The 18,470-nt window shown below is 40.0% G+C and overlaps 1 protein-coding gene and 1 pseudogene across 1 annotated transcript; both read left to right on the top strand.

Annotated features, from left to right (window-relative positions):
- Window positions 1–1,747: 1,747 nt before the first annotated feature.
- Window positions 1,748–6,595, top strand: LOC112177561 (annotated as a pseudogene).
- A 3,543-nt stretch (window positions 6,596–10,138) lies between these two features.
- On the top strand, window positions 10,139–10,714 carry LOC112177560. Its single transcript, XM_024315841.1, has one exon. It carries the CDS (start codon window positions 10,139–10,141, stop codon window positions 10,712–10,714), a length of 576 nt encoding a protein of 191 aa, XP_024171609.1.
- Window positions 10,715–18,470: the final 7,756 nt, after the last annotated feature.

Here is an 18,470-nt window from a genome sequence, read left to right as displayed (position 1 = left end):
TTTCTCAATGATTCTGGACGACCAGTTGCATTCTCACACTCATTTAGGATACCCGGTTGATGAAACAAGAAGAATGTTTAGAAATATGTGAATGAAACCTTTATGCCAATGATCATGTCATCGCTAAGCGGTCAGTATAACGCTCTTTTTTATTTTTTATTTTCAACTGGTATCTTTTATTCTGTTTATTCCTAAGATAATGGATTTAACTGCATATTTTCGGAGAAAAAAAAAACTGATTCGGTTGGATTGATTTCAAAGTCTCAAAGAAAATTAAAGATTATGATGAACAGAGTGCAGAAGAGTCTGAGCTTGGTGCTTGCTTAGTTAGCTTACTGAGAAAATTGCAGAAGAATGGAATGTGATTTCGTTTCGCATTTTGCTTATTATATTGAACTTATATATATATATATATATATATATATATATATATATATATATAAGTCGGGTTAGGGTTTAGGGTCCTATCCAGAGCGAGGCATCGCTTTGAAATTTCAGGGCGAGGTTAGGGTTTAGGGTCACTTTTCGGTCGCATATTCGCATCTCAACCATTCAGTTTTTAGGTACTAATGTATAGATCATCTCTGCAAAATTTCAACGAAATTGATGGTCTTTAAGGTATCTAACTCGCTTAAACCAATGGACGAACTGAATCTGTCCAACCTGAATCGTACCAGATTTGAGTCAGTTATCAATGCCTTAACGACCATGAATTTGGCTGAAATTTTGTAGGGATAATCTATACATTAGTACTTAGAAAATGAACGGTTGAGATGTGGATATGCGACCGAAAAGTTACCCTAAACCCTAACCTCACTCTGAAATTTCAAAGCGATGCCTCGCTCTGGATAGGATCTGGGTTTAGGGTCCTATCCAGAGCGAGGCATCGCTTTGAAATTTCAGAGCGAGGTTAGGGTTTAGGGTCACTTTTCGGTCGCATATTCGCATCTCAACCATTCAGTTTTTAGGTACTAATGTATAGATCATCTCTGCAAAATTTCAACGAAATTGATGGTCTTTAAGGTAGGACGAACTGAATCTGTCCAACCTGAATCGTACTAGATTTGAGTCAGTTATCAATGCCTTAACGACCATCAATTTGGCTGAAATTTTGTAGGGATGATCTATACATTAGTACCTAGAAAATGAACGGTTGAGATGTGGATATGCGACCGAAAAGTTACCCTAAACCCTAACCTCACTCTGAAATTTCAAAGCGATGCCTCGCTCTGGATAGGATCTGGGTTTAGGGTCCTATCCAGAGCGAGGCATCGCTTTGAAATTTCAGAACGAGGTTAGGGTTTAGGGTCACTTTTCGGTCGCATATTCGCATCTCAACCATTCAGTTTTTAGGTACTAATGTATAGATCATCTCTGCAAAATTTCAACGAAATTGATGGTCTTTAAGGTATCTAACTCGCTTAAACCAATGGACGAACTGAATCTGTCCAACCTGACTCGTACTAGATTTGAGTCAGTTATCAATGCCTTAACGACCATCAATTTGGCTGAAATTTTGTAGGGATAATCTATACATTAGTACCTAGAAAATGAACGGTTGAGATGTGGATATGCGACCGAAAAGTTACCCTAAACCCTAACCTCACTCTGAAATTTCAAAGCGATGCCTCGCTCTGGATAGGATCTGTATATATATATATATATATATATATATATATATATATATATATATATATATATATATATATTGTCTGGTGCGAAAAATAGGACAGCCAATGGAGGATTTAATTATAGTGCTTCATGTAAAGTTGGTTGTGTTGGGTTATTGGCCGTTATGTCTTGATAAGGGAAAATTTTGGCTCAACTAGGAACTATTTGGTATGATGGAGCTCTGCCTCTTTTCTATGTTTCTGCTGGAAACTGATGTTTTAGAATCTGCTTCTTCTTGGCCCCGTGGCTGGTATGCTTAAATATATTCAGCTGTGTATGCTTGCTATTAGTTAGTTACTTAGTTTTCATCTTTTGATGATGTTTTTCTGTTTGAAAAGGTGTATAGGTTAGATTTCATTAAATGCACAAGTGGTAAGCGCATTGTTTTGTTGTGTTACTAATTGTCGTTGCGATTCAAAAGAAGTGGTAATTATATGGTTATCTGTAGGAGGGTTTAAAACGAGTTACTAAGACTGCAAATTAAAGTTTTTTTATGCCTGCAGATTAAGTTTTTGTTTTTATTTCAAATATTATTGTTGCACGTAGAAGAACACGTACAGCGTTTGTAGAGCTGGATGAAGTGAGCTTGAGAAGCTCAGGACTAAATACAAAAGCTAAGCAGATCTATCTGATAAATTGAGGAAATCACACAATGAGCAGCTCAGTAAGGTCCCGGAGGCAAGTTTGAAATCAAGAAGCAGGCTCAAGAACTTAATGAAGTGCAGAAAAAATATCCACAGCGCAGCAGATGTGCATGTTTGAAGGTCTCAAATGCAGTTTGAAAGATAAAGAGTCCATGATATAACATCTCAGGGCTGGAAACGATAAACTTCGAGTTGATTATGATGAGAAGTACTGAAAATTGGAAGAAACCAACAGAGTTTTCTGATAATTTTGTTCTAACAATAGGAGTACCCTGTGTTTGATTGTTTTATTCAGGTGTTTTCTACAATTGCTCTTGCAATGGGTTTTAGTTTCTACTTGTATATTTATTATTCGTTTTTTGCAAAATAAGGTTAACATTTCTTAGATTGTATAAGGTATAAAATTTAAGAAGAAAAAATATTAGTAGCATCCCGCGGGTTTAAGCAATAGTTTATGACAACAAACAGAGCTTACCACAACACTCGCCGAGTCAGCTACAATTTCTGCTGTCCACTTCTTCAGCAAACCAGAACTTTCTTTGTCGACTTGTCCCTCGCCCCAGTATTCAAAACCTAATTACATTGATTTTCCTCGTGCTTTATATACACGGAACACAAATGTTTGACACTATGACCCCCAACTCATTCAAAAATATGATATCCAAGAGCACCCATTATTCCATTAATCTCTAGCGAGTATAATATAACCCCATTACTCTCTTCTTTCAGATCAAAACTTGTAACGTAGGCCTGAATCTCATGGCAGACACAAGGCCTTTGCTTCCGTCCGACCCCGATGCCCTTCCCACCGCCTAGCTACGCTCCTCTGAGTCCTCTCCCCGGAAGATCCTCCTCTCCGGAGATCCGGCGGATACACGTGAAGGAGGTTCTGGCAATGTTCGCAGGAGTGGTGATCGTTTCTTTGTCGGTGGTCATTATAGGGAATACAGGTCAGGAGGGAAATGAGTACCATGGGAGTGATAAGCCAATGTAATTGGCTGAATCACCAACCAAGGCAGAGAAGTTGCAGGCGGTGACACGTGGCATGGCCGCCGGAGTGTCGGAGAAGTCGAGCCGGTTGTAGAGAGGCGGCGTGGAGGGGGGCTTGCCGGTGTATCCGTGGAACAATAGCATGTTGTCGTGGCAGAGGACTGCTTTCCATTTTCAGCCGGAGAAGAACTGGATGAATGGTATGCATGTATGGATTTACTCTTTTCTGTTGGGAATTCGAATACTTAGATTTCGATTCAATCAACTCGAAAGTAGATACATAATATGCATTTTAACTAGAAAATTCTCATATAGCCGGCTAGAACAAACAATGAGTAGTACTCCTTCTCTTTTTTTCTCTCTCATATTTTTAGAGGCCTAGACAACATGATTTGCTAGGACAAAATGATTTGCTTGTATTTAATTTGAAGCACATGGTTTGCATAGAGGAAGACATTTTGTACTTGTTTTTTCTTTATCCATTTGGTTGCAAAAAGATGATTACTCTTTTCTCAAAATGTCCTTCCCATACTCATTTACATCGCTTAAAGTTGATTCTTGCCTTCACTTTAGAATTTCTCTGTTCTATATTCAACAAAATATTACAATGGAAATTTTTTGGATTTTCGAGTTAGATTTCATCCAATAATAAATAGTATATGTCTATATAAAATTGGTAAAGAGCACGTAAGGTATTTATCTTTTTTCAATCTAAACACTCAACTCATGTTTTTAATTTTATTTTATTTTTAGGCTAAAAGTTATAAATAGTCCTTATGGTTTGGAGTGATGCTCAAAATTAATTTTTTGTCATTTTAATTTAAAATAGTAAAAGAAATTAAATTAAATAGTATTTGGAAAATGAAACTAAAAAAATAGGAGGTTGTGGAATTCTGTTTTTTATTTATTTTTAATTTCATTTTCTATAAAATTTCTAATTTATTTGTTTTTATTTTTTTATTGAGATGACAAACTTATCTTTACACATGACTTGCACATGGCAAAGTTTTTGTCAAAATTAGCTTGTGGACCAACTTTGATCAATTTCGCAACTTCCGGGACCCTACCACCGCCATGCACACTATTGAAGGGAAATGGAGGATAATAATAGGGTCCAAGGTTAAAAAAACTGGCATGTCTTTGGTTTATGACACCAAGGACTTTATTAAGTTTAAGCAACTAGATGGTGCACTTCATGCTGTGCCTGGGACTGGAATGTGTCGACTTCTATCCGGTGTCGAAAACTAGTGACAAGGGGTTGGACACTTCTCAGAATGGGGCTGATGTGAAGCATGTGGTCAAGGCTAGTCTTGATAATGACAGGCATGATTACCATGCATTGGGGTCTTATAATGATCGAGAAGACTGGAAAATTCCTGATAATCAAAAGATTGATGTTGGGATTGGGATTAGGTATGATTACGGAAAGTTCTATGCTTCCAAGACCTTCTATGATCAGAACAAGCAGAGAAGGGTGTTGTGGGGTTGGATTGGAGAGTCTGATAGTGAGTATATATGCTGATTTCAAGAAGGGTTGGGCATCTCTTCAGGTACATCGCTTTTTTTATGCTTAAAAATGCAAGTAATGCTAGAACACCAGAAGGAATCCTAAATATTTCGGCCCCAAATGATTTGACAGAATTTCATTTGTCTAAACGTCATTTGTTTTAACGAAAAAGTATTGCTACATCACTTGATGCATCGTATGGTGAATAAGTTTGGCAAAAGTTTTGGCATCTCTAGTAATGTTCACTAGCGAGAAAATCTTGTAACATAAGGCGTTTATGTTAGGGACTAAAGGTTCCAGGACAGCTTAAATGCGAATTGAAAATTCAGACTTGCCTATGTGGCATCTTGTGTTACTAGAGTAACATTGTTTTAGGCCTGTGTTCTCTTGCTAGAGTAACAATGTTTCTGGAATAATTTTGGACAGGGAATTCCAAGAACAGTGTTGTTTGATCAAAAGACTGGTAGCAATCTACTTCAATGGCCAGTGGAGGAGATCGAGAAATTGAGATTGAAAAAGAAGACTTTGGACTAGGTACAAGTCGAGGCAGGGTCAGTGATACCACTTGACGTCGGCACAGCCTCACAGATCTGCATTCTGTTTGCTATTCTTAAGCTTTATCACAATTTGGAGGAAATTACTTCTTGGCTTAAATTTTGATTGGCATGAATGTTACAGTTGGACATTGTCGCTGAGTTTGAGTTGGATCAGAAGGTTATAGAGAGCGCAGCCGAATCCAACAAGGAGTTCAGTTGCCAAACTAGCGGTGGAGCTGCCAAACTTGGAGCATTGGGACCCTTTGGTCTAGTTGTTCTTGCAGATGACTGCCTCTCTGAGCGCACTGATCCTGTCTACTTTTATGTTGTCAAAGGATCTGGTGGTACTGTCAATACCTACTTCTGTGCTGATCAAATAAGGTGCGGGTTAAGTTTTTCATTAGATCTAATATTGTGCATGTTGTGTTATTAGACTCTGAATCACCAAATCAAAACCTTCAAACACAATTATCATATCCCACCTAATAAATGGTTTAAATTCATAGTTTGACAACGTAGCGTATGAAAATGTTGACAGAGAAATTTATTAGTTGGTTGTAATATTGAATTGCTGAACTAAATATGTCTTATAGGTCTTCTATGGCAACTGATGTTGTAAAAACAAGTTAGTGGTAGTTATGTTCCAGCACTGAAAGGTGAAAAGCTATCTGTGAGAATTCTGGTAAGTGGACTGAACTTGGCTCATTTTAACCCATGGTTAACAAAATCATCAAATTTATGACTTTCAATCATATATGTATTCCAGGTTGATCATTCAATAATTGAAAGCTTTGCTCAAGGTGGACGAACAACGATAACAACGCGCGTTTACCCAACTCAGGCAATTTATGGAGCTGCAAGGCTCTTTTTGTTCAACAATGCTACTGACACCAGTTGTTACTGCCTCACTCCAGATATGGCAGATGAACTCTGCATTCATACGCCCATTCTCACCTGATGCAGCGAGTCATGCAAGCTTCACCCCTGTTACAATATTAATCAAATTCATCGTCTTTTTGGAATTTTTTTAACTTTATATTTTGTAAGAAAAGAAAGGTAATTGTTTTAATTAGTCCGCGGATGATAGGTATGGAAACATTAACTTTTTTGTTGAAGAGTTCAAAACCAGTTTCTGCAATTTGATTCTTTGATGCCATGGAGGTCAAAACTGTACTAATCGATTCTTCTACAACTCTACAAGTGCCCAAGCTATTTATAGCCCTAGCCAAAAAGAAAGAAGCAGACAATGAAACAATAACTAATTAAGCAATACATCATTTTAAGACCAGTTACTGTAATCCATCTGAACTACAGTAATCATTCAAAGTCTGCTTATTAGGATTTCATGCATGTATTCGGATCCTGTGGAAACTGTGAGCTGGGTTTTTACTAACTATTGAACGTCTCACAAGAATGATCTTCTAATTGTCTCATCCATCTAGCATGCTAATGCCGAATCTCCCGCCAATTTCTTCTGATTGAGGTCATTAATCTATAATTAGAATGAGATTTTTCTTCGGTACCCAGGTGTTTGGCATACACCCATTTTGTTAAACATTTTGGACTATTGGATTATTAATATGTACAATGGTTTAAAATATTTAAAATTTGATAACCAGTTTACCCCTTAATCTCTTCACCGAATTACTATTAAATGGTATTTATTACTAATTAATTATATCATTAGCTAAACTTGAAAGGGATGCGTAGCGAAAACTTCGGAGCCTAGGTTTAGCCGTAGCGTTTTCCAGTTTTCTGTAGTGCCGTCAGCCGGCTTCAGCGGGTGGTTCGCCCACCTTGTTTCATTTCCCATATGAATATATTGATTTGGAACTGTCAAGGTATTTTTAATCGCAGGACCAGACATGCTCTGAAGATGCTCATTCAAAAGCATCGTGCTAGTCTCGTTTTCCTCCGTGAGACTCACCGCACCAAAGAACAACATCAGTCTCTGTGTCGTTCTCTGGGCTTTCCTCACATAAGTCATTTCGATCATGTGGAGAGATCAGGGGGCCTTGCCTTGCTTTGGGATGACTCCATCTCGGTCAGGGTTCAGGATGTGGAGAGGTTTTACATTGATGTTTTTGTCGCAGCCCCAACGACGTGGAATGGAGGTTCACCGGGTTCTATGGTCATCCTGAAACAGGCCAAGGTCATCTATCGTGGGACTTATTACGATCCTTGGCCCGGAATCCTTGTGAGCTTTGGGTTGTTGCTGGGGATTTCAACGAGATTTTGGAGTTGGGAGAGAAGTCAGGAGGTAGGCTCTGTAGTCAGGGTCTGATGCAAGCGTTTCGGGAAGCTCTATCGGATTGTAATTTGCAAGATATGGGTGCAGCTGGAGGACTGTATACCTGGTATGATTCGAACACGAAAGAAAGGTTGGACAGGGGCACTTGTACACCGGCCTCGTTATCGGAGTTTGGGTTTTCACGTGTGATCAATCTCCATCCTAGCCGATCGGATCACGTCCCTCTACTTTTGGAGGTACGTAAGGAGCAGCCTGAACATGATAGATTTAGGCGTCATTTCAGGTTTGAAGAGATGTGGTGTAGCCACGAAGGCTTTTCGACACAGGTGGATGAGGCGTGGAGTATTCCATACGCCGGGGGGGGGTCCCCATGCTTCAGCTTTGCCGCAGAGTTAAAGGGGCTAGGTGATCACCTCCTAGCATGGGATCGAACTGTCTTTCGTAGCAGAAGGGAGGAAGTGGAAGGGGTTAGGGCTCAACTGGATGTTCTCCTACAAAAGCCTTTTGACCAAAATGATAATCTTCTCAAACTACAACTCTCGCAGAGAATGAATGAATTGATGTCCATTGATGAGACGTATTGGCGGCAACGTTCTTGAGCCATTTGGCTTAAAGATGGTGATCGGAATTCCCGGTTCTTTCATAAGAGAGCTTCCAACAGACGCCAAAAAAACAAGATTAAGGGTCTTTTTGATGCTTACGGGATATGGCACGAGTCCAAGGCCAGTATAGATGGGGTTGTGTTGGAGTATTTTTAGAATATCTTTAGTTCCCAGCCTCCAGATGTGCAGGCTCAAGACTTGGTTCTCCAGACCATTGAACCCCAAGTCTCGGCAGAGATGAATGCTCTTTTATTGGCTCCATACAATTCGGAAGAAGTTCGTATCGCTCTGTTCCAAATGCATCCTTCGAAAGCACCGGGTCCAGATGGTCTTTCCCCCTTTTTCTTTCAGAAGTACTGGGATTTAGTTGGCATGAAGTGAGTAGTGCAGTGATTTCGATGTTAACGGAATCTGAAATTCCCCCTGATTTGAATTATACCTATGTAGTCCTCATTCCCAAGATCAAAGAAGTGGTGAATATGTCCCATCTCCGACCAATCGCCTTATGCAACGTTATTTATAAGATAGCGTCCAAGGTTATTGCTAATAGGCTCAAGAGCTTCTTGTCCGACATTATATCTCCCTAGCAGAGTGCTTTTGTTCCTAATCGTCTTATCTCTGATAATACTTTGGTGGCATCAGAACTAGCTCATTACATGCACAAATTGTGGAGTGATCAAGAAGGTTTTTTGGCTCTTAAGCTGGATATCAGTAAAGCCTACGATAGGCTGGAATGGGGTTTCTTGCAACGTATCATGATAAAATTGGGGTTTGCGGAGCAGTGGGTGAAACTAATCATGTCTTCTCTTTCTACGGTACGCTATTCTTTTCTTATTAAAGGTAATCCTCGAGGCTACATTACACCGTAGAGAGGCCTGCGTTAGGGTGATCCCTTGTCTCCCTATTTATTTTTATTATGTGTAGAGGGCCTGTCTGCTTTTATTTCGCATGAGGTCTCTAATGGGACAATGGAAGGGACTGCGCATTTGTGATGGTGCTCCGTCTATTAGTCATCTCTTGTTTGCTGATGATAGCATGCTTTACTCTTATGCTACTCCCCAGGATTGCACACGGATCCGGAATGTGCTTAATCTTCGGACTCTTTAATCGGCCAACTCTTCAAAGCTCTTTACTTTCCCCATAGTAATTTCTGGGATGCTCCTCTAGGCTCACAACCATCCTACGCATGGAGAAGCATATTGCAAGGTAGAGACATTCTTCGAGCTGGTATCAAACGACATATTGGGAATGGTATTTCTACCCATATATGGTTGGACCCATGGTTGATGGATGAGGACTTGAGTGTCTATTTCATGGACAGAGTAACTCTAGTGGCCGATCTCTTCATATCTCCAGGAGTATGGAACTCTACATTATTATCAAAGTTATTTCCTGCTAATATTGTGCAGAAGATTCTTTCTATTCCTCTTAGTCCTCGGAACCATGATGATAGGTGGATATGGGGTGGTGACAAAAGAGGTCAGTTCACAGTTAAATAAGCCTACCATGTAGTAAGGAGCCGGATTCTCAATGATGATCCTGCCCTACCTAACCCTAGTGCTTCTCTCTGGCGTCGACTGTGGACCGCTTCAGTTCCAGGTAATGTCAAGATTTGTGCATGGAAAGCAGCATCTAATATTCTTCCTACTCGGAGTAGGCTTAGTGAACGAGGTATTGATTTGGATACCCAATGCCCACTCTGTGATGAAGAAGTTGAAATTCCTATTCATGCAGTCCGCGATTGTCCTCATGCCACTGGCTTATTTCAGGGGGCCAACTTACCTTTAGTTTTGAACCCCACAACTGTTGCAAATTGGCTCTCATCTGTCACCCCGCAGACTTTTGCCTCTACCCTGATGATCCTCTGGGCTACTTAGAGAAATAGGACTGCAAAAGTATGGGGGGGAGACTTCAAGCATGCTTCATAGATTGTCCCAATGGCCTTGGGTTGGCTAGAAGAGTTTAAAGCAGCTCACATTAAGCCAGCCTTGGCTGCTAGGGCGACTCCGAAGTGGCAGAAACCTCCAGTTGGCTTTGTAAAATTGAATGTGGATGCAGCCTTTAATCAACTCTCGTGTAGAGCGGGTTTAGGTGGTGTATTCAGATATCACAATGGGGCCTTTCTTTATGGGTTTCGACATACTTTCGCAGCTGCTCATTCTGCTCGACATGCTGAACTCTTAGCATTGGTTTTGGGAGTGCAATTGGCCATTGATAATCACCTTACACCTTTGCTAGTGGAGACTGATTATCTGGATTTGGTGTCTGCAATATCCTCTTCTTCCTTGGATTTGTCGGAACTGGGTTTTCTATTGGCAGACTTGCGGGTCTTGTTGCATGAGGCACAGAACGCTAAAGTCCTCAAGGTGGGTAGACAGGCTAATAATGTGGCTCACCTCTTGGCTCAAGAGGCCAAGCATATTGACTATCAGCTAGATCTTTTTTCCTGTATTCCTTCGTCTGTGGAGGCTACTCTAATCTCTGATTGTAATGATTTTCCATTAATGAATTAGTCTTTCATTCCCCTAAAAAAAAAAAAAAAATTATATCATTAGCTAATTAATGTGTGATTATCAATTGACAATTACATTTTTTCCCTTACAATATATATATATATATATATAATATATTATATATATATATATATATATATTAAACCTTTTTGGTTCTCCAAAAACTCGGACAGTCTTGGGTCTAGGGTTTGCGAATTCCTCCTCATCCGGCGGCGCTCATGGTCGACATCGGTCTACCTCGTCGTTAGTGGGTTGCTACCGGACAGGTGTTTGATCACTATATGCCTGGAAGTCTCGTGGAAAGTGGTTCTGGCATAAGGTTTGGCTAGGTTGTTTTGACGATGAGCACCAGACGAAATCTTGAGCGCAGTGGGCGGTGATACAATGTGGGTCGTGCAGCGTCGAGGCACCTCCATGATCGGCGACGTGATGGAGGGGCTGGACGGTGGTGGCGGAGTGCTGGATCAGACTACATCTTGGGGGGCTGGTTTCGACGTGGCTCAATCGGGGGTTGGGTTGCGGCAGCGAGGTCTGGCGTTAGGTGGTAGTAGCAAGGTAGAGGCGGCGGGTCTAGCGTCTGGTTGCGGCATTCGACCAGTGAGGCTAAAGATGGACTGTGGGCTTGGTTCAAGTTATTCTTTGTTAGGCCTGAGTTGGGTCTCTTTCTTGGGGTTGTTGGGCTGCTATTTTGGGATGGGTTGTTTTGACCTAGGCCTTTTTATGTTTTTAGTCTTCTAAATTCAACAATTTGCTAGTCTCTTAGGAAGCTATGCACTTTGTGCGCACTCTATGTACATTTAGCGCCTCTGGAGTAGTACCAAAGGAGAATTTAGGCTACCTCTATGTATTTAAAGGTATAATGGGTAGGTCTATTTTTATGTACCACTGTGGGTACTACTGTTAGAAATCATGGTGTGAGGATGAAAGATCGAGAAGAGTGAAGAAGAATGGCTATGGAGGTGTGAACAAAACCGTAGAACTAGTGAAGGGGAGGAAGAAGATGATGATGGAAGAGAGAGAGAGCTAAACAAACTTTACTATTTCTCTCAGTGTTTGTTACAATGCTTAGCTAGCTAAAAACAAATGTTAATGGGGTTTATATATACACCTCATGCAAAATAGAATCCCTAATTACTAATAATTAACTCTTAACAGAAACGTTGGATTAATGACATGTGTTTACAGGTTTATTGACGTGGCTGGTATGATTAGCTGAATTTCATCATTTGAGTCATGCCTTGAGTGTGCAACACGTGTAGTCTCTTGATCATCTTACAAAGATGTATGTTGATCTGTTTGACCTTGGGCTTGATCGATAGAACTGACAGATGAAGCTTCACTCTTCATCTTAACATCCCTCCCCTCAAACTAGTGCTGGGAGCACCAAGCATTAGGTTGCAGCACAAGTAGTGAAATTGACCTGTACTAAGGCCCTTGGTGAAGATGTCAGCAAATTGATCAAGGGAAGGAACAAATTGCAGAGTAAACTCCCCCCTCAAAACCTTCTCTCTGGTAAAGTGAACATCAACCTCAACATGTTTGCATCTAGACTTGTGAAAGGATTAGAGGCAAGAGCAAGAGCAGATACATTATCACAATGCAACACAGGTGCAGTAGGTAAGTCAATAGAGATATCCTGTAGCAAATGCCTTAACAAAAAGATTTCTGAAGCTGTATCAGCCATTGCTCGATACTCAGCCTCAGTAGAAGACCAGGAGACTGAATGTTATTATTTCTTCGAGCAGCAAGAAATGGGACAATTACCAAGATAGATAACAAAGCCTGTTGTAGACCTCCCATCATTAGGATCCCAGCCCAGCCAGCATCAGAAAAGGCTCGTAACTCAAGTGGAGCTGATATGTAAGTAAAGCCATATGTGGTAGTTCCAAGAAGATACCTGAGAATTCTCTTGACAGCTGCATAGTGTGCTTCAATAGGATTTTGCATAAATTGACAAACTGTGTTGACACTATATGTCAGGTCAGGTCTGGTGAATGTCAAGTATTGGAGACAGCCGATAATACTTTGATAATGAGATACATCTGAATATGGAGGTCCCTCGTCTCATAACAATTTTGCATAGGGAAGACATGGAGTGGTGCGGGCCTTGCTGCCTAACATACCAGCTTTAGTGAGAATATTAGTGGCATATTTGGATTGTGACACAAACAATCCACCAGATGGGATATAATCAATTTGAAGACCTAAGAAGCAATGCAGGGACCCCAAATCTTTCATTTCAAACTCTATTTGCAAAGCATCCTTGACTGATTGAATATCAAGTTCATTGCTTCCAGTAAGAATTATGTCATCAACATAAAGCAATAAGTAGGTCATACCATGAGTAGATGATTTGATGAATAGAGATGGATCTGAGTATGATCCTTTGAAACCAATGGAAGGTAGAAAGGAGGTGAACCTTTCATTCGATTCACTAGGAGCTTGCTTTAGATCCTACAAAGACTTGACCAGTCTGCAGATATGAGAGTGGTGCACGAAGGATCTTCAAACCCTGGTGGTTGAGCCATATACACTTCTTCTTTGAGTACACCATGAAGGAAGGCATTCTTTATATCCATTTGATGGAGTTTCCAGTTGTATTGAGCTGCAAGGGCTAGAAAAACTCTAACTGTAGTATGCCTAACCACAAGACTAAATGTTTCATCATAATCAGTGCCTTCTTCCTGACTAAAGCCCCTAGCTACAAGTCTAGCCTTGTGTCTGGCAATAGTACCATATGCGTTCTTTTTCAACTTAAAAATCCATTTACAACTAAGAACATTCTTATCAGACTGAGGTGGGACCAATATCCAAGTACCTTGCTTAATTAAGGCATCATATTCATCCTTCATTGCATGTTTCCACTCAGGAACATTGATGGCTTGCTTATAGGTGGATGGCTCTTCATTTGTAGAAACGGTGACTGCAACATTACTAGCATAGAATACCTTCTTTTTATAGATGCCATGCTTGCTTCTTGTCATCATAGGATGGTCATTCATGGTCAAGTTTGAGGGAGGGATAAACTCCACCATTCTTGTATGAGACTCTGGAGTAGGTGAGCCAATATCAATGACAATTTTTGAGATAGGTACATAGGGAGTATCAATGTAAGCAAGACTAGACATTGATGTGAGATTGTCGTGTAAGGGAGTAGGTACATCATTGCATTGAGGCAACTCATTAACTGGAAAAACCTGTGAAGTAGTATGAGTGGGGTGGTGTGAGCTGGAAGAGCTAGGATTAGATTGTGAGCTATCATTGAGAGCAGGTAACCTTGTGTGATCTTCTGTTGATGATGGATGATGGACAAGGTGAGGCATTGACTGTGTGACAGTGTGGGAATGGACATATGTAGGTAAGAAGCAAGGCAAAGACAAGTTGAAGTTTGAATGAGAAGACTTTTGAGACTTTTGAGTGGTGACATTCTTGTAATAGAATTGGTCTTCATCAAATATAACATGTCTAGAGATTATGCATTTTTGGGACACAGGATTGTAACAGATAAAACCTTTGTAACCTAAAGCAAAGCCAAGGAAAATACAAGGAGCAGTTTTGGGTTGAAGTTTATTAGAATTTTATGGCTTGAGAAGGGGATAGCAAGTGCAGCCAAAAACTCGAATATGATCAATGGGAGGTAGTTTATGAAACAACATTTCATAGGATGATTTCATGCATAAACTAGTACAAGGCATCCTGTTAATGAGGTAAACTGCAGCTGCACATGCATGGTACCAGAAACTAGGTGGTAAAGAAGCATTGTTTAAAAGAGTAAGAGCAGTTTCCACAATATGCCTATTCTTCCTTTCTACAAGACCAATCTGTTGTGGGGTATAGAGACAAGATAGTTGATGAGCAATGCCATTTTTAGATAAGAAATCCCTGAAAATATGACTAGTATACTCCCCAACCCCATATGTTTGAAGTATCTTAACAGTTGCATGATACTGATTTGCAATGAAAGCACAAAACACTTGAAAGAATGGAAATGCCTCCTTTTTATTTCTCAATGGAAAAATCCATATGTATCGAGTACATTCATCAATGAGAGTAAAATAGTATTTATATCCTTCAAATGATATACAAGGAGATGGTCGCCATAGATCAGAATGAATGATTTCAAAAGGTGTATGGGACTTTTCAGAGGAGACAGGGAAAGGAAGTTTGGTGAATTTTCTAGAAAGGCATGCCTCACAAAGAGAAGTACACTTATCAGAATCTACAAAAATTTGAGCTTTAGACAGCATACTAGACACTATGACATTTGCAGGATGCCCCAATCTTTTGTGCCACAGGGAGTGAGAAACCTTTTGTCCTAAGAAAGCTGAGGGTTTATTAGCTGGGAGAAGCTTGGAAGCAACAGAAACTGGTATAGGATAGAGGCCTTTGTCACACAGTCCTTCATACAAAATGTTGCCTGTCACCTTGTCCTGCACAAAAAACTCAAATTCATCAAATATCATTCTTACATAGTTGTCTTTGCATAAATTGTAGACTGATAGTAAATTTGCTGCTAGCTCAGGTACATAAAACACATTATGCAAAGATAGATTTCCTGTCTTAGTGAGAATAGAATTTGAGCCCTTTTTTAGGATAGGCAAACTGTCACCATTACCAATCTGCACAGATTCATTGGAATTGTAGCTTGTAACATTCTGCAGGTTATGGATATCTGAGGTCATGTGATTGGTGGCTTCGGAATCAACAAGTCATACTTCATCTGCTGGAGAGGAATCTGCACAGGCAACCATGGCGATGGTCCATTGTGGTTGTTTGAATTGTTACTGCTGACTCTATACCTACATGTCTTGGCAGTGTGTCCAGGTTTCTTGCAGATCTGGCATTCAATGGTTGAACTTGATGCATCATGCTGAGATTCAGGGTCCCTCTGATAACACTTCCAAGCACCATGACCTGGTTTCTCACATATTTGACATATAAGAGGCCCACTGAAATTCTGATTAGCATTATTTCCTCTTATATACCTCTGATTATTCCCTCTATTGTTGTTGTTGCTGTTGAAGTTTCTTTGAGCTGGAAACTGAGGATAACCACTTTGATCATTAGAATATGATCCTTCATTATTTGAAGAAAAACCATGATTCTGTGAAAAATGTTGATGTTGTGAGTTGCTTCCTTGCATTCCTCCATTATTTGCCAAGTAACCAGTAGGTTAAGAGACTTGATTTGTCGACATGTTGTGTCCAGTGCTAAACCCAGCATTAGAGATCATATTTTCACTCTTAGGAGGTGCCACATAACCGGTATGACTCACTGGATTGGCAGGTCCATTGTATGCATTCACATGTGTAACACTAGAGGCAAGTACATACTTGGTAGCTCTCAGGACACTTTGAGCAAGCAAAGCAGTAAGTTGTGCAAGTGGGTTTGACTTTTCAGGTTAAACAGTTGTGGATGCAGCACTAATGGTTTGGCTAAGCATAGCAGTGAGTTGAGTCAATGGTGAAGATTTTTGCTCAAGTTCAATCTCACATTCAGCAGAAAGTAATAGGGACCTAACCTCTTCCAAATCAATATTGTTCTTTCCTCTTATGATTTGCCTAGTATGACCATACTCACTGGGTAATCCAGCAAGAATTAAAACCTTCACATCTTGATCAGACATTTTAACACCAAGAACAGCAAGTTGATCTCTAACAGTCTTGAATTTCAACAAGTACTTCTCTATTGAATCACTACCCTTTTGAATGCTTTGTAAAGTAGATTTTAACTGCATAACATGAGCTTCATGGACAGTTGCATATCATTTCTTAAGTGTTAACCATACCTCCATTGAAGAATTGCAACCAGTAACAAGAGTGAGTGCTTCGGGTGATAGGGTGTTTATCAGCATAGAAATGAGAGCACTATCTTGTTCCATCCATTTCTCATGAACAGAGGAGTTGTCAGTAAGAGTACCTTCTTCTTTCACGATGAACTTTGATGGGCAAGGATAAGATCCATCAACAAATTTCAAGAGCCATGACCCCTAAGATGGTGCTGCATCTGAAAGACCCAAGTAGGGTAATTTGTCTCGTCTAATCTAACTGAGATAGTGTTGCAGGTCTGAGTAGGAAAAGCCATGATTTATAGAACTTGATCTTGAGAGTAAGATGATCTGAAAAAACTGAATCTTAAAGAAAAGAGTAACACAAACAGCTTCACAATGAAGCCACAAACGCTCAACAAGGTATGAGCAACCCAAATCGCTATGAAAATAGCCCCAAAACTTGATTTACGAACATATTTTCACAAATCAAGAGCAAAGTAGAGTAGATCTACAGGTAGAGAAAAGTTCTCTTTCACTGGTAATTTGATGATTCTATATGGTATTTTCTTGTTGATTTTATTGGAATCTTGGACAATATTTTGAACAATATCGATTTTCTACAAGTAATTGAGCAAAGGAATATGAAGAACAGAAAGAGAAGAAGAGGAACTTAGGGTTTTGAACAGAGCTGCAGTGGAGAATCTTGATGAAGAATCGAAGTTGTAGCGGAGAACTTGATGAAGGATCGAAGGTCAGGCCACCATGGGCTTTGATACCATGTTAGAAATCATGGTGTGAGGATGAGAGATTGAGAAGAGCGAAGAAGAATGGCTATGGAGGTGTGAACAAAACCGTAGAACCAGTGAAGGGGAGGAAGAAGATGATAACGGAAGACAGAGAGAGCTAAACAAACTTTACTATTTCTCTGAGTGTTTGTTACCATGCTTAGCTAACTAAAAACAAATGTTGATGGGGTTTATATATACACCTCATGCAAAATAGAATCCCTAATTACTACTAATTAACTCTTAATAGAAATGTTGGATTAATGACATGTGTTTACTGGTTTGTTGACGTGGCTGGTATGATTAGCTGAATTTCATCATTTGAGTCATGCCTTGAGTGTGTGACACGTGTAGCCTCTTGATCGTCTTGCAGAGATGTATGTTGATCTGTTTGACCTTGGGCTTGATCGATAGAACTGATAGATGAAGCTTCACTCTTCATCTTAACAACTACTACTATTAGGGCTGGGCACGGGCAGGGACGGGCCGGTTACTGACTGATACCGAGCCCGGTACCGAAAATATTATTCGAGACGGGACGGGACGGGATTACGGTTTTTCAAGGTTGGTACCGAAGGTACCGAAACCGACTGGGATCGGATCGGGTCGGGCCCGGGCCCAAGTCGGGATACCCGATTCCTTTTTCTTTTATGTTTTTCCCCACTTTTCTGTTTTTCCCCACACAGATGATCACATTATCTGATTCAAACTGTGGATCTGAATGAACTAATTCAGTAATAATCCACTCAACAATACTATAAACAAGTGGAAACCGGAACAAGACCACCCCACATCATAGATATAGAATCTACTGCAACCAAAATATGTCATATTGAACGATTAAGCCGAAATCACATTATGCAGAAACAAGTGTTCAATTACAAACAGGTAAAAACATGGATTTTCTATAGTACCTTGAGCAGTGTATCCACTCTCACATCGATCCCTGAGAAAAGGAAAGTCTTGCGAACCAAATATACCATTCTAATACCAGAAAGAATCATCATTTTGCTTGATCTCAACCAAGTCCAGAACTCAAACCACAAGATTTGCATCAACGTAGCACATAACATAATTCAAGTGGCAATTCCGATATAAAACATCACAATTCACAAATCTGAGGCCATAACAACAATTTAAAGATCCATCTGATAAAATAAAGAGAGACCCGTAGCTTGTAATAGATCCAAAGGAGCGAAAT

The sequence above is a fragment of the Rosa chinensis genome, chromosome 7 (assembly GCF_002994745.2).
Source record: "Rosa chinensis cultivar Old Blush chromosome 7, RchiOBHm-V2, whole genome shotgun sequence".
In the NCBI taxonomy this organism is placed as follows: domain Eukaryota; kingdom Viridiplantae; phylum Streptophyta; class Magnoliopsida; order Rosales; family Rosaceae; genus Rosa; species Rosa chinensis.
The sequence above is the reverse complement of the archived record's forward strand: the minus strand, read 5'-3'. Positions and strand labels throughout refer to the sequence as shown.